This window comes from Pituophis catenifer, unplaced genomic scaffold, assembly GCF_029215685.1.
Source record: "Pituophis catenifer annectens isolate HBS135680 unplaced genomic scaffold, rPitCat1.0.hap2 SCAF_3, whole genome shotgun sequence".
NCBI classification, from domain to species: Eukaryota; Metazoa; Chordata; class Lepidosauria; order Squamata; family Colubridae; genus Pituophis; species Pituophis catenifer.
The window spans coordinates 79835099-79851588 of record NW_027256883.1 but is presented as its reverse complement, the minus strand read 5'-3'; the positions used below and the strand labels follow the sequence as shown (position 1 = coordinate 79851588).

At 41.8% G+C, this 16490-nt stretch overlaps 1 protein-coding gene across 2 annotated transcripts in view; it reads right to left on the bottom strand.

The window, feature by feature from the left end:
* CDH9 (cadherin 9) overlaps window positions 1-15688 on the bottom strand; it is a 129642-nt gene extending 113954 nt beyond the window's left edge. Inside the window, exon 1 of one of the 2 annotated variants that reach the window (XM_070942574.1) lies at window positions 15461-15688. In XM_070942574.1, the coding sequence (XP_070798675.1) occupies window positions 15461-15688 (228 nt within the window). The remainder of the gene's footprint in view (window positions 1-15460) is intronic. The other variant, XM_070942575.1, reaches the window with a different exon arrangement.
* Between the last annotated feature and the right edge of the window lie 802 nt (window positions 15689-16490).

The following is a 16490-nucleotide window of genomic DNA, read 5'->3' as shown; positions in this document are numbered from 1 at the left end:
TAGTAGGCATGACTCTCACAATGCCCTCTCTTTCTACAGCCTTAAAATCATTTTCTTAAGATTCTTGGATCCTTCTGAGCGTAGCCCTGAATTTTGATGGAATAATGACTAAAAACCAGGGGTGAAATACTCCCAGTTTGGACCGGATCGCCTGATCCGGTAGCAATAGTGGTGGGTGGTTTGGAGAACCAGTAACAAAAATCCCTCCCCCACCCCATGCCCAGCTGAGCTGCCAGATGATCAGAGTCTTTTAAAAAAAACTTTTAAAAGCATTTTTTCTACAACCTCTTTGGCCAAACATAGTCTCTGACGATCAGGCAACTCAGCTGGGATCAGCAGAACCTTTTAAAAGCATTTTTTTTAATAACCTGTTTGGCTTAAAGACAGCCGTGAGTCCAGGAGGACACCCAAGTTGCGAACCCTCTCCGTGGGGGCCAGTGACTCGCCCCCAATAGTCAGCGATGGCACCAACTGACTATATCGGGATGTCGGAAACCACAGCCACTCGGTCTTGGATGGGTTGAGCCTGAGTCTGTTTCTCCCCATCCAGATCCGCACGGCCTCCAGGCACCGGGACATCACTTCAAGGGCATCATTGGGGTGGTCCGGGGTGGAGATGTACAGCTGAGTATCATCAGCGTACTGGTGGTACTTCACCCCGAAACCATGGATGATCTCACCCAGCGGCTTCACATAAATGTTGAACAGAAGGGGCGAGAGGACCGACCCTTGTGGCACCCCACATACAAGGGGCCTCGGGGTCGACCTCTGCCCCCCTGTCAACACAGACTACGACCGGTCAGAGAGAAAGGAGGAGAACCACCGTAGAACGGTGCCTCCCACCCCCAACTCTTCCAACCGGTGCAGCATGATACCATGGTCGATGGTATCAAAAGCCGCTGAGAGATCTAACAGGACCAGGACAGAGGAGCAGCCCCTGTCCCGAGCCCTCCAGAGATCATCAACCAACACGACCAATGCCGTTTCCGTGCTGTACCCAGGCCTGAAATCCGACTGGAATGGATCCAGATCTATTTTACAAAAATAGATGAGGAATAAATATGGCAAAAAGGAAATATAGAAATTGTAAATTTAATTGAAATGACTAAACACTGTTTAAATTTGTGAACCGGCCAAATACTCTGTTCAAAGAAAATACATTGTATGTTTGTATGTGTGTTTCTAATTATTGTTATTTATTCATATTTGTTCTCTTTTATTCTTTAAAGTTTAACAATTCATTCTTTTATCTTAATATCTTTATATTTGTTTGGGGTTGGCTTTCTTCCCTTTCATCTTTTTTATTGTACAGCAATCTTTCTTCTCAAACCTACCACCTCTTTCTTTTCTTTCCTTCTTACTTTCTCTTCCTCCCCCTCTTCTTCTCCTCCTCTCTTCCTCCCTCTCTTACCCACCCTCCTACTCTAATTTCCCTTCCCTTCCTTCATCCCTCTCTATTGCTGTATCCTTTTATGCATATGGACTACTCAGAGGGCTGAAAAAGTTATTTCTGACTGGTCCTCGCACTTTTGACCAGTCCTCGAACTTACAACTGTCCTCACATTTTACGTTTTTGCCCTATCTTGTCACCATGGTGAAGAGAAGCAGTTGTGAAATGAGTGACATGGTTGTTAAGAAAGCTGTACGGGCATAAATGTGAGGATGGTCATAAGTGTGAGGACCGGTCAAAAGTGCGAGGCCCAGTCAGAAATGACTTTTTTTCAGCCCTCTGAGTTGTCCCTATGCACATACCCACGTCCACCTGGTCACATGACCATCTAGCCACGCCTACACAGTCACGTGACCAGCTAGCCACGCCCACCCAGTCACATGTTTGCCAAGCCACACCCCCAACTAAGCCACACCCACAGAACTTGTTAAAAAAATTGAATCCCACCACTGGCTGAGATGATGAGCAAGGATCACCCCCTCCTGATCCTAGAGCACGAAGTCAAGAGAGAAGGCGAGAACAACAAGGACTGAGCCAGCTATGAGGGAGAAGAGTGCCCCGCCACCCCTCACAAGGCACACCCGGGGACTGAGATGTAAGGAGATGCCAGTGGGAAGGGCATTTGTTGGGAACAAGCATGGAATCTGTGGAGCCTCATGTGCGCTTGCCAACGCCTGGAGATTACTGTGCTTTGTCTTGTGGGGCTTGCCTGATTTGCCTACTTCGCTGAACTTCTTGCTCTGGTTACTATTTTGCTAACCTTGCTAACTGGACTTCTTGCTTTGGTTACTGTTTTGCAAACCTTGCTTACTGGACTACTCGCAGCCAGAGGCTGTTGAAGTTGCTTGTGAGACCTTTGCTTGAAGACTTGTAGTAAACATGGGGACATCACAAACCTCAACAGAGTCCTTCAGCTTTTCTAATCTATTGATAGTCCTCATTTCAGTTTATTTCAGATATAAAACATCTGTTGTCTCTGCTAGAACTCTCTTTTGTAACTGCACTCAGTATCTTTTTTTTTTCTTTTCATGGCAGCAATCAGGAGCCACCTTGATGATAAATTACCTATTCAGAAGACAGGAAAATTAGTTTTCTTCTTAATGTCCACTGGAAAAAAACAAAAAATATTACATCATCTGAAAAGTTGTAACAAACAATAATCACAGATGAGCAGCAGTTCTTCAGTATCAGGGAATGTATAAAATTCTGTCATCTTCCTGAAAGCTAAAAATAATAATCATAGCAATAATAATAGTGTCAAGCACAATAAAGACAAGAAGATTAGAAGTGAATGCATGATGAGAGTGGAAAAGATTTTAACATCTACTTTACATACCAAGGAAAATGGGTGGGTTTGGAATGCTGTAAGCAGATCAGACAGTTAAGAACAAAAAAGGACATTGGAAGAAAATTTGAAGAATAGTGAAGCTAGTATACTACCATATTTCCTTGAAAATAAGACCTACCCCCAAAATAAGCCCTAGCCTGGGATTTTTTTGGGGGGGAGGGTCTAATATAAACCATCCCCCCAAAATAAGCCTGGGAGATGGGTATGGCCAGCACAAGAGGTGGCGAGCACATGGAGATCAATAGGGTCTGGCAGCAGCCCAGACCACCAGCCCCTTGGCTCAGTGCAGATAAGTCTAAGTGTGGAGGCAGATGCAGGGGGGAGATAGGTGATCCGGACATGCTATGCAGCTGCCTGGATCATGGAAGAATCACAATATGGGAGGCTGCCATAGTGGCACTGACAGCAGGTAGAGACAGAGGCATGGGGTGGGGTAGGGTGGGGGAGCCAGGCAATTCTGATGCCCACACAGGCACCTGCCTGGCATGGCTCCGGGCAGGACAGAGTGGGCAGAACATTGGGATCAATGCGCCTCCCCCCCCCCCATGTCTCCACCTCTGCCTGGCTCCGCCATGTACTTTTCGCCCAGAAGGAGATGAAGCTTTGTCTGGTTGCAAATGGAGCACTTTGAAAGGGAGCGAATTGCTCCGTTTCAAAGCATTCCATTTGCAATAAGACAAAGCTTCGAGTCTCCATCATTTCTTCATCTGGGCAAAAAGTGTTTGGGTGCCTATAGGGCACTTGGAAACCGAGTGATTTGCTCCATTCCCAAGGGCCCCATAGGCACCCAAACACTTTTTGCCCAGACAGAGAAATGACAGAGACTCGAAACTTCATCTGTTTGCAAATGGGATGCTTTGAAATGGAGCAATTAGTGTACATTATTTACATACAAGGAAGAACTGGTGGCACCATAAAATAGAGAAAAGGAAGAAGCTAAAGTGCTCTGGGACTTTAGAAACCAAACCAATAAGAAGCTGCCACTCTGATTTATAGCTGTCAATAAGAAAGACAAAACAAGTTTGGTTAATGGATGTGGCAATACCTAGAGACAGAAGAGAAGGAACTGGAAAATATAACACAATACCACAACCTGCAAATAGAAAGAGAATGACTGTGGAAAAAGAAAGTAAAGTTAGTACCAATAGTAATGGGCAACTTGAGTGCAATCCCAAAACAATTGGAGCATCTCTTGAACACCATTGGTATTTACAAATTCATCATCGGTCAATTGCAAAAGGCAGCTTTACTTGGAACACCTTACATCCTGCAACAATATCTGTATCACCCTCAAGCATTCACATTTGCCTATCCTAGGTCCTTGGGAAGATTTGATGATCAGACAAAAATGCCAATCCAGTCTGAACTGGATGACTGTGATGAACCATAACAGCATCAAGCACATGATGTCAAAAAGATTAGAAGTGAATTTAGCTGATTCATAATTTAAGTAGCTATTTCCCAGCGGTATTTTCCACCACTTCTATCTCTATTTGTTTAACTGGTTCACAGTTTGGCTTAACTATTCTCCAGTATTACCTCCTCCACTTCCTCCTAGGTTTATTTTTTGGCTGGTTCACAACTTAATCAGCTGCTTTCCAGCGATGCTTTTCTCCACTTCTAACCTTACTTATTTAGGCTGGTTCACAATATAATTTTAACCACACATCGACATTATCTCCTTCACTCCTCCTAGATCTATTATGAAACTGGTTCACAACTCAAATAGTTACTTTCCAGCAATGCTTTCCAGCAAAGTCCAAACTCAATGGAGAAAATGCCATCAAACAATTTCACGGGCACAATTTCAGTCAATACATATATACCTGGAATAGTGAACTGGACTCAAGCAGAAATAAAAGCCCTGAATAGGAAGACCAGAAAATTAATGACATTAAATCATGACTTTCATCCATCCAGCAATATTGACAGACTTTATTTAACAGGGGCAAAGGTGGGCATGGAATGTTGCAAGTACACCAGACAGTTGAAAAGTAAAAAGAGAATTGGAAGAATATTTCAAAGGCAGTGAAGAAGATGCACTGAAGTAAACCAGGAAGGTTTAGTGAGTACTGAAAGTCCACACTGATTTACCCAAAGGATCAAATGAAGAACAGAGAATAGACATGGCCAGAAAAGCATTACATGGCCAATACATTAAAAAAAAAAAAGAGGAAGAAACCACAGCCAAAGTGAACAAAAAAGATCAGGCAATAGCTAAGAGGCAAACCTGCCATATAATTCTCATGATAGTTATACAACACCCATCGAATCTTTGCTACCTTTGAAATGCATCTAACAAATGGCCCTTGGTTCTTTCTATTTTATATAAGTAAAAATATTTCCAATATTAAAAAAAAATCCTGCTTGGAAAAGTATACAGAAAGAAAATTGTTTCTTGTCTACACATACATACAGAATAGAGATGGAAGGGACCTTGGAGGTCTTCTAGTCCAACGCTTCCTGCTCAAACAGGAGACCCTATATAACTGTGATGGTGAACCTATGGCACACGTGCAGGAAGTGGCACGTAGAACCATCTCTCCAGGCACGCGAGCCGTCGCCCTTTGCTCTTCTAGGTTCCAGTGCACCAGCCAGCTGGTGTTCACACGTGCGGAAGCACTGGAAACAGAAGAGCAGCCGCCTGGCGTGCATGCACACACCAGGTGGCTGCTCTCCTGGTTTTCAGCATGCATATGTGCACCGGCCACCTGGTCTTCCGGTTTCTGGTGTGCATGCACACATGGAGACCAGCTGGCTGGTGTGTATGTGCATGCCAGAAACTGGAAGATCATCTTCCCAGCATGCGCATGTGCACCAGGTGGCTGCTCTTCCAGTTTCTGGCACACACATGCGCACCCGCCAGCTGGTCTTCATGCACACAAGTGCACCAGAAACCAGAAGACCAGGTGACCGGTGCGCACACACATGCACACCAGGCAGCTACTCTTTCTGTTTCCAGTGTGTGCATATGTGCGCATGCGCTCACGTTTCAGCACTCGGTGCCAAAAAGGTTCGCCAACACTGCTATATAACATCCCAGCGTTAACAGCTGTTGATAAGAAAGACTAAAAAAAAAGTCTGGATAGTGGATGTATGACAGTACCTGGGGACAGCAGAATTGAAGAGAAAGAACTAGAGAAAATCACAAAATACAAAGACCCGCAAATAGAAATGGAACATTTATGGCAAAAGAAGGCAAAATTAATGGCAATAGAAACAGGCACCTTGGGTCCAATCCCAAAAGCATCTGGAGCACTACTTGAGAACCTTCAGTATTGGCAAATCACTATCTGTTAATTGCAAAGGACAGCTTTACTTTGAACCGCTCATATTCTGTGATGATATCTTTAATATTGTTAAATAACAGCTTCTGTGTTCTGTCCGGGGTTCTTGGAAAAGATTTGTTAGGTAGATAAAAATGTTAAATCTAGTCGAAATATCTGGCTGACTGTGCAATGAACCGTAATAACCACATTAAAATAAAAATGGTTCTCATTATAGTTATAAAACAGCCTCAGAATCTCTGCTGCTCATTGAAATGCATCTAATAAACTGCCCTTGGTTTTATTTTATATAAATAAAAATATTTCCAATATTAAAAAAATATATATCCTGCTTGGAAAAGCGTACACTAAGAAAATTATTTCTTGTCTACATAAACATGCAGAATAGAGTTGGAAGGGACCTTGGAGGTCTTCTAGTCCAACCCCCTTGCTCAAACAGGAAATCCTATACCATTTCAGCAAATGGCTATCCACTCTATTCTTAAAAACCTCCAGTAATGACGTTCCCACAACTTCTGAAGGCAAGCTGTTCCATTGGTTAATTGTTTTCACTGTTAGGAAGTTTGTCCTTAATTCCAGGTTGCTTAAGTTGTTGCTACCCATAGATTAGCCAATATATGGGATAGATATCTCCTTTCTGTGACTTCATTTGGGCTTCCATAATTTGGAATTTAGAATTACTAGTAAAATTTCTAAAATTCTAAAAATAATTTCACCCCACTTGCATTTTCTCAACTGACTCACATTTTTCTACTATTCCCTGAAATAAGTGCTTGGCCTTATTTTCGGGGAGGTCTTATTATTTTGGGACGCGTGGAGCAAGATGGGGCTCCTCTTGTGGTCTTACCTGATTTCCAGATCTGTATTTAAATATTTTCAGGGAGGGCTTATTTTCAGGGGTGACTTATTTTAGTGCATGTGCTCAAAAGCCCGATTCGACTTATTATCAGGGGATGTCTTATTTTCGGGGAAACAGGGTATATACTGTATATGAGGTTCTTATTGTAGATTGTACACTTCGAGCTGCAATATTTTCTCTACTTGATGAAAGCTCAATGTTGTTATGGCCCTATTCATATTTCTTTACATATTTAAAAGATGTATTTATGCCACCATAACATTTGTGAACATTTCAACTTTCAGATGATATACTGTATTTCCCCACAGTGTTTCTTCCATTTGGGCTGTTTTGACAGAACTCTTCATATTTTTATAGCTATATAAAGAAGGAATAAATATATTTTTCTGCTCCATCCAACTCATCATGGGGACCATCAGATAATTGTACTTACACTTTTATACAGTTGCTTCCTAAATCTTAAATTAGATATTATAAACTGATGTTCATGCACTTAAATAATTTAATAAACATTACACCCACATTATATTATTTTTCTCTATCTTGTCATGTCTTATATATTAAATTCATTCTTGTTCAGTCTTTTTTCACAATCTGTGTTTGAAGAAAACAACATCTGAGTCAGTTCTTGATAAGAAAGGAATTATGTGTAATTTTAGATGATGGCATATTATTTATTATTATGACAGTGATTATGTGCCATTTCTACCATGGATTATTAATATTTATTTACAATATTACCTCAGCAATACTTCATCCCATTCAATTATAATTAAATGCAGTGGTGGGATTCAATTTTTTTAACAACAGGTTCTGTGGGCGTGGCTTAGTTGGGGGTGTGGCTTGGCAATCATGTGACTGTGTGGGTGTGGCTAGCTGGTCATGTGACTCTGTAGGTGTGGCTAGCTGGTCATGTGACCCGGTGGGCGTGGCTATGTGCATAGGGACTACTCAGAGGGCTGAAAAAAGTCATTTCTGACTGGTCCTCACACTTTTGACCGGTCCTCACACTTATGACCATCCTCACATTTATGCCCGTGCAGCATTCTTAACAACCATGTCACTCATTTCACCACTACTTCTCTTCACCACGGTGACAAGATAGGGCGCAAAACGTAAAATGTGAGGACAGTTGTAAGTTCAAGGACTGGTCAAAAGTGCGAGGACCGGTCAAAAATAACTTTTTCAGCCCTCTGAATAGTCCATTTACTACCGGTTCTGTGGGCGTGGCTTGTTCGGTGGGAGTGGTTTGATGGTCATGTGACCGGGTGGGCGTGGCCAACTTGACATCACTCACATCAAGGGTTAGGGTTAGGGTGCTTGGCCTCTCCTCACCTCAAAGGCCTCAACGAGATACAATTTCCTTGTCTATTTATTTACTACTACTGAACATCCAAAATATATTATTTAATCCTATGTACATATGCCATATGTGTACATACATATTACATAGTAGAGAGTGTATATAGGCACACAAAAGGATACATTACCTACTATATATACTGTATGTGTATGTACACACAGAGAGCTCTTTTAAAACTATACACATTCAACCTCACTTACTACATTTGGAAAAACACACCCAGAATCCACTTTCTGCCACACATTTAACTATAACTTCTATACATTTAGAACATTACACACACCTTCAGATATTCTTCCCTATCTAGCTTGCACATGACTGTTAGAGCCAGGAGAGGTCATGGATTGAGTAAAATGTGGTGAAACTCACTTAACAACGCTCTTGTTTAGCAACGAAAATTTTGTGCTCAATTGTGGTCATAAGTCAAGGACTATCTCTGCCTTCCTCCACATGGCAGCCTTGTCCTAGTAAACTCCTTTTCCTTTCTGGCAATTTTCCTCTCTGTTGAGGCACCAAAACAATCTAGACGATATAAGGTTTCCTGCTGGAGCAGAGGGTTGGACTAGATGGCCTCCAAGGTCCCTTCCAGCCCTAGATTGATATCCTGTTTCAAAGCATCTTCTGAAACCACATCTAGTGTCATGGTTTGTGGTCCTTCCTTCCTGCCTTTCTCTTCTTTCTTTCTCTTTCTTTCTTTCTCTCTCTCTCCCTTCCTTCCTTTCTTCCCTCCTTCCTTCCTTTCTTTTTCTGTCTTTTCTTTCTCTCTCTTCCTCCCTCCTTTCCTTTCCTCCTTAAATGCCAGCAAAACCCACTGCTTTGCTCCTAAAATGATCTAGGGCAGAGGTCCCCAATCTTGGCAATTTTTAGACTTGTGGACTTCAACTCCCAGAAATCCTCAGCCAGCAAAGCAAAGCAAAGCTGGCTGAGGAACTCTGGGAGTTGAAGTCCACAAATCTTAAAGTTGCCAAGGTTGGAGACCCCTGCCCTAGGAAAACAATCCACGTTGCTAAAACAAACAAACAAACAACCCACATTGCATCTGTTTTAGGGGAGGAGGTACAATTCATTGCCCATTTGGAAGACTGAAATGAAATGCTCCAAGTTGACAGCATTGCTTCTAATGACATTCGGCTCCAGATCAGATCGGGCTTCTTCTTTTTTTTTTTTTTTTTTTTTGCATAAAGAAGGAACACGGAGAGAATGAAAACAAAAAGCCTCCAGCTTGCAAAGCAAATTAAAGCCTCTTTCTGTCCTTCTCTCCCCCCCTCCCCCTGCTTCCCTTTTACCTTTGTTTAATGCTCTGGAAGTTTTTCTCTCCCAGGCAAGCAGCAGCAGGGGACAGAAGCAGCAGCCACTGATTTGCAGACCACATGGAGCCGTTCACGTGTTCTCCGGCAAGCTGCTTTCTCCATCCTGCTCTCTTGCGTCTGGAGCCGGTGGGGAACCATGTGGCAGCCCATGGAACTCAGGCTAGGGAAGGGGTGGGAAACTGTGCCTCTTTTACAACCTGTGGACTTCAACTTCCAGAATTCCTGAGACAGCTTGAAGTCCACAGGTTGTAAAAGAGCCACAATTGCCTACCCCTGGCTACGGTAGGCTGGCGCCATGCGGGTGGGAGGCGGGGCGGGGCAAGGGGTGGGCGAGCCAGCAATTTAACAAATGGTTCAGTGTGCTGCGGGGCCAATAAATTACAAAAAAACACCGAACCGTTTGTTAAATTGCTGGCTCACTCACCCCATTTTATTGGCAATAAATAGTAGTGCGGAGGGGCGGGGCAAGGGGCGGGGCGAGCCAGCAATTTAACAAAGGGTTCGGCCGAACCCCCTAGAACCGGCAGAATCCCACCACTGATTAAATGTATTTCAGTCCCTTTAATTTCAGTTTCTTTTTAATTTCCCCTATTTATTTCTCTTTAATATTACAAAAATGCAATTAAGCATTTTATGTTGCTTTATTTTATGTTAGTGTTAGCAGTTGTACTAGCTATGGTAAAGAAACAGAGTTGTTATATACTGTGCCTCATGTAATTGATTGTAATCTAGGGTGCATGCTTATTGAACTCTAGCTGTAGAGAAACTATACTAATATCATGATAGCTATATAGTAAAGATGAACAGGATAGTCATGATGATCTCTTGTAAGAACAAGTGAATCAAGAATGAAAGTGAATATAAGACCAATATTGTTGTCAATATTTAATTGAGAAATAAATTGTTTCATTCACATTAATGTACAATATACAGATTCCATTGCTTCTATTTGTTTAGTTATGGCTGGAGGCTTTCTTTAGGAGAAAGTAAATGAAGTCAGTGCTCAGGTATAACAGAAGCATTCAGGCTTAAAATTCCTCAATGTGATAATTTAAGGCAGGGAATAGGAAATTAAGATTTGTGATTATGGTGATGAGGGAGAGTGCACATGTACAAAAAACAAAGGGGGGGGGGAATGAAAGAGATCCATTCCTTGTTTTTTTTCTTTTTGAGCAAATAACTGGATGTTCTGTCTCCCAATCTTTCTGAATTCATTTTAAAATGATCCAAATCTGATGCATGTGATTTACACTGGACAGACTTATTTGGATATAACAGTAGATGCATAGCCATGTTTATGTGTCTTGAGGATACAAAGGATCAAAAATTAGTCATTTGTTCAACCATTGAGCATGGAGGAAAATGTCAGCCAATGCTTGCTCGCTAGCCAGAGAGTAACTCAGTGTACCATCCCACCCTATCAGTTCCATTGATAGATGTGTGTGTGTATGTATGTATGAATTTATGTATTGTATGTGTGTGTATGTATGTATGTATGTATGTATGTATGTATGTATGTATGTATGAAGGGACACAGTGGCTTAGTGGCTAAGACGTTGAGCTTATCGATCAAAAGGTCAGCAGCTCAGTGGTTTGAATCCCTAGTGCCACGTAATGGGGTGAGCTCCCGTTACTTGTCCCAGTTTCTGCCAATCTAGCAGTTCAAAAGCACGTAAAAAATGCAAGTAGAACCTTTGGTGGGAAGGTAACAGCGTTCAGTGCGTCTTTGCCGCTTAATCATGCTGGCCACATGATCACGGAGATGTCTTCGGACAGCACTGGTTCTTCAGCTTTGAAACACCCCTTAGAGTCGGGAACGACTAGCACATATGTGTGAGGGGAACAATACCATTACCTATGTATGTATGTATGTATGCATGTATGTATGTATATACACACACACACACAAACACTGTGCAATATATGGAGAGCAATGCATAATATTTACAGTTGTTTAATTTATAGCATGACTGAGTGTATTTTTTAGAAAAAAATAAATTTACTATAAGGGCCTGATGTTTATGACTTATCCCATCTATGAGGCAGGGAAAATATATGAAGCCTTATAGGTACAGAAGATTTTTGCAGACTGGACAGGCAACCTATGATGAGCTGAGACAAAGGCAGACATCCTGAAGGAGCTGATAAACAAATACCCAAGACCTCAATTCATAACTGGTTATACATAATTTACATAACTTAAATGTGTAATCTGCCTGGATCAATTGGCTGGTTGTGGAGACACAGCAATTGGTATACCTTAACTTGAGGGCATGGAACTGAAGCCTCAACTCCAAGTATAGAAGGATTTAGCTTGGGGACAAAAGCTAGAGGACTTATTTTCACCATATGTTGTTTGCTGAGACACGTTTGATCTTCTGCAGCTTCCTGCCTCCCTGCCTCATCCTCTACTTCCCCCGCTTCACACCGGTTCTATAGAACTAGTAGTAAAACTGGCGGGAGGCTCCACTGATCCTGACATCATCCAAACACTTCTGCGCATGCGCACAGCCCCATTGCGAACCGGTAGTAAAGGTAAGTAGAACCCACCTCTGCTCTACTTCCAACTTTCATTCAGCGCTCAGTAAAAACGGCCACTGTATTGAGACACTTGCTTATATGTGAAAACAATGGTCTTGCCTAACTTTTTGATGCAACTGAAAAAAAAAAGGTTGACCAAGAATTAAAATCAGATAATATAAATTCTGTTGTGCTAAGCTTTCCATTGTTTTTGTTTTGAACCCAAGAATGAGGACAAGCAATTTAGAAGAAAGAAAACTGAGATTCCTTGAGTGAATGCTCATCAAGGCATAGAGGTATAATCCTACAATTTAATACAATACTCATATTTAATACACTCATATCCCTTCCCCTTCAACCAAATACAAGAGAATAAGGTGTTATATTGCCTATGTCAGGACCCAAGAGCCAAGAAAGAGACATGGAGTTAGTTAAGTTAGTTTCTTTTAGTGTACTTCATTCATAGACATAATCTTGCCACATTAGAGCAACTATTTGTATGACCACAGATATGGTCTGGCAATATCTAGGGAAAAGCCATTTTAATCCTCTTCCTACCAACCAAACTTTCCAAGTTCCACAGTTTCTTTGCCCTTTAGAAAACAGCCCTTTCTTTATGGGAATCCAGACTACATTCCACCACAGCCCCGTGGTTCTGTACCTTTCATGATGGCAAGCCTCTATTGTTTTCAAAACTCTTCCTACTGAGAAGCCAGCTGTCCTGAATTTGGACTCTATCACCTACTCATGACAACATGCTACTCCCAATTCAGCCAAGAATTTCTTCCAATAAGAGTATGGACTGCCCTCCCACAGCAGTGAAATACTGTCATTTGTGAACTGCATTCTCTATCCATGGATATAATGCCATTGGAAAGGAGATAATAGAAACTGCATGTGATTTCAAATTTAATGTCAAGGTAATATGCTATTTAGGCATGGCTAGGTTCATTAGCTTCAGATCCATGTCATTCTTACTTGTGTTCCTTCTGTACAGTACTATTTCTCTATCAATTACATTTTTTAAAAAAAAACCTGCTTTTAAACTCTGAAAATCTTTTCCTCAGAATTACAGTTCTTTCAAGTGGCCGAAGAGCCTAGCTATCATAGATCTAATGCAACGACAATGAGAATGATCTCACAATTATCTCTTACAATGACAGGAGATAATTAAGTGCTGTTTCTTCCAGATCTATGGTATAGTAGAGAAAGGTAACTATGATTTTTATATTACAGATACCCATTGAAATGTAACTAATGCTGTTCTATTCTATTCTGACCCAAATATAATATTTATTAGGGATTGGTATTTTCATTTTATACAGATAGAACTATGGGTAGAACTGATTCTAATTTTTAAAATAACCATTAATACTGCAGAGAAACATTTCATATATCTTTCCCCTATCTCTCTCCCGTCCTCATTCCTCACCACATACAAGTGAATGAATAAACATATCCTTCAGCCAGTAGGTAGTTTCCAGTTCCCATCCTTGGCATGTCATATTCATTGTTACCATACTACTGTGATGGCAAACCTATGGCACATGTACCAGAGGTGGCACACAGAGCCCTCTCTATGGGCAAGCATGCCGTCGCCAGCTGCTCTTCTGGTTTCCAGTGCACACATGCGCACTGGCCAGTTGGTCTTCACGTATGCTGGAGCGCCAGAAAACGGCCATTATTCAGGCCAAAAACGGCCCAAAAAATGCCCCAGGCATGCACACGCCGGCCAGCTGGTCTTTGGGTTTCCAGCACTCCAACATACGTGCATGCACGCACATGCACGCACATTCTAGTTTGGGCACTCGGTGCCGAAAAGGTTCGCCATCACTGTCATAGTATATTTAAGCTATTTTATATTCCCAGGAAAAAATGTGACATCAGAACTTCCACTTTCTTAAGTAAATTGCTCATGATTTCACTGCAGATTAGGTTAAAAGCCTTCTTCCTGATTACTTGTAAATTATACTTTGTAAATTAGTAGGAACTGCACATTTTGGACTTCAAAAGGCTGAATTAATGCTGTGATAAAATTGGATAAATTCTGATTTCTAGAAGTACTTTTTTCCCATCAGACTTTGCTGATGAATCTAACAATGAAGTTTTTTTTTTTTAAAAAAAGAATATAATCCTTGATTTACAACAGTTCATTTAATGACCGTTCAAGGTTACAACGGCACTGAATAAAGGTTGTGGCCCGTCAGTGGCCTGTGCAGCTAGTAGCTGATTCCGACAGCGAGGAGGCTGGTGTGGTGCTGCGCCAGCAGCCTGTACAGCTGGCACTCGAGTCAGACAATGAGGAGGCTGGAGAAGATGTGGTGCCAGAGGCGGGGATTCAGCCAGGGCCTTCAGAACCTCCAGAAGCTCCCATAAGTGAAGAGGAAGAAGAGGAGGAGCCTCTTCTCGATGCATGGGTGCACAGAGCTGCCAAAAGGCAGGAGTGGTTCCTCAGGAGGAGGTCTCGTCGAGAGTAAGGCTTGGACTAATTGGCCACTCCCTTAGCCTATTTAAGGAAGGACAACGACTGAGGCAATTTGCAGGGAACAACTTCGTTCGCTCTCCTTCACGTCCTGATGTTCTCTTATCAGTTTCCTGCAAATTGCTTCTGGGCTTTCTGCCAACCATAGTAAGATTACAATTATTTATTCTTTGGATTCTTGTAGGCTGTTAAGAAAGTTAATTAACAGCCTTTATTTGAAAAAGACTGATTTAATTTAGTAAACTAAGCTTTGTACAGACTTTGTGTGTGCTGCGTTCTTTGGGGTCCATAGCTGGTGGAGAACATAAACGGACTTATGAGTGTTTTTCACACTTAGAACCATTGCAGCATCCCCACGGCCATGCAATCAAAATTCAGATGCTTAGCAACTGGTTCATATTTATGATGACTGTAGTGAGCCGGGATCATGTGATCCCCATGTGATTCCCCATTAAGTCTGCCAAGCAAACTTAATGGGGAAGACAGATTCACTTAACAACCGTGTTACTGATTTAACTGCAGTGATTCATTTAGCAAATTTGTAAAATGAGACAAAACTCTTTTAACAATGAACTCACTTAGCAACAGAAATTGTGGGCTCAGTTGTGGTCATAAGTGGAGGGCTATCTATCTAGCATCCCTCTGAGGAATCCTCTAAATTCTAGCATTAGAGGACCATTCTCCGTTCAAACAGGAATAATCCACAAAACTATTAGGTGTGAAATCTCATTTTTTTTCCCCCAGCTAAAGCCTACATTTCGCGTTACTGAGAAATTCCACCACCATCCAGCTCGTCCTGGCCCTTGATGTTTCTAAATGGTCTTTTGATTGCAGTGCTTACCTTGCCCACATATTGAGTATCTGGACCAGTATATTCCTCCAGTAAAAAAAATTGATTCCACATCCATCCACGCTTTGTCCGATGCATGGCTTTTCCCTGATCCTTAGCCAGCCCCATTATTCTTTTAGCTTGCAAATACACGCTGGTCCTCTTCGGTGATAGTAAAGTAGGAATCTCGTAAAAAATACAAGTCCAAATTAGAAATGACAAGCAGTTGCAAGTTTTCATTCTTTGGGCCTTCTGCAGAGAAGTCTGCTGAACTTGGTATGTCTTTTCCTTTAACCTGTAGAATCTTCTGTAAATGTTGTTGTATTCCTCTTTGAAATGATCTGTAAATTGGATAAATGTTTAGATGAGTTTTAAGTTTATATATCTTGATGTAACACAACACCCCCCATGTGTGCATATATGTTACATTTTTCAGAGCAGGGTGAAATTCAGCAGGTTCTGACAGGTTCTGGAGAACCGGTAGTGGAAATTTTGAGTAGTTTGGAGAACCGGCAAATACCACCTCTGGCTGGCCCCAGAGTGGGTTGGGAATGGAGATTTTGCAGTATCCTTCCCCTGGAGTGGAGTAGGAATGGAGATTTTGCAGTATCCTTCCCCTGGAGTGGGGTGGGAATAGAGATTTTGCAGTATCCTTCCCCAGCCATGCCCACCAAGCCACACCCACTAAGCAATACCATGCCCATCAAGCCATGCCCATAGAACCGGTAGAAAAAAATCCACCATTGCTTCAGCGGATCCTACACAGATTAAATAAAGGGCTAAGAAACATCTCCTGCAGATTGTAGAAATCATATTCTAATAAGATAATATGCAAAGCCAATCTAAATGAAAGGCAGAAATTCCCTAGACCCAACTTTTTTGCTCTGGCTTATCCTACAGGTGACAATGTATCATTGTGTGCTAACTATTTTACACAGAAGTACTAACACCATTCCTCTCCTTCCACTTTTTCTGATAGTCCTCTTGTAATATGTTTCTCCTCTGCATATCTTTCCAATATCCCCCACTCCCCGTTTAAACA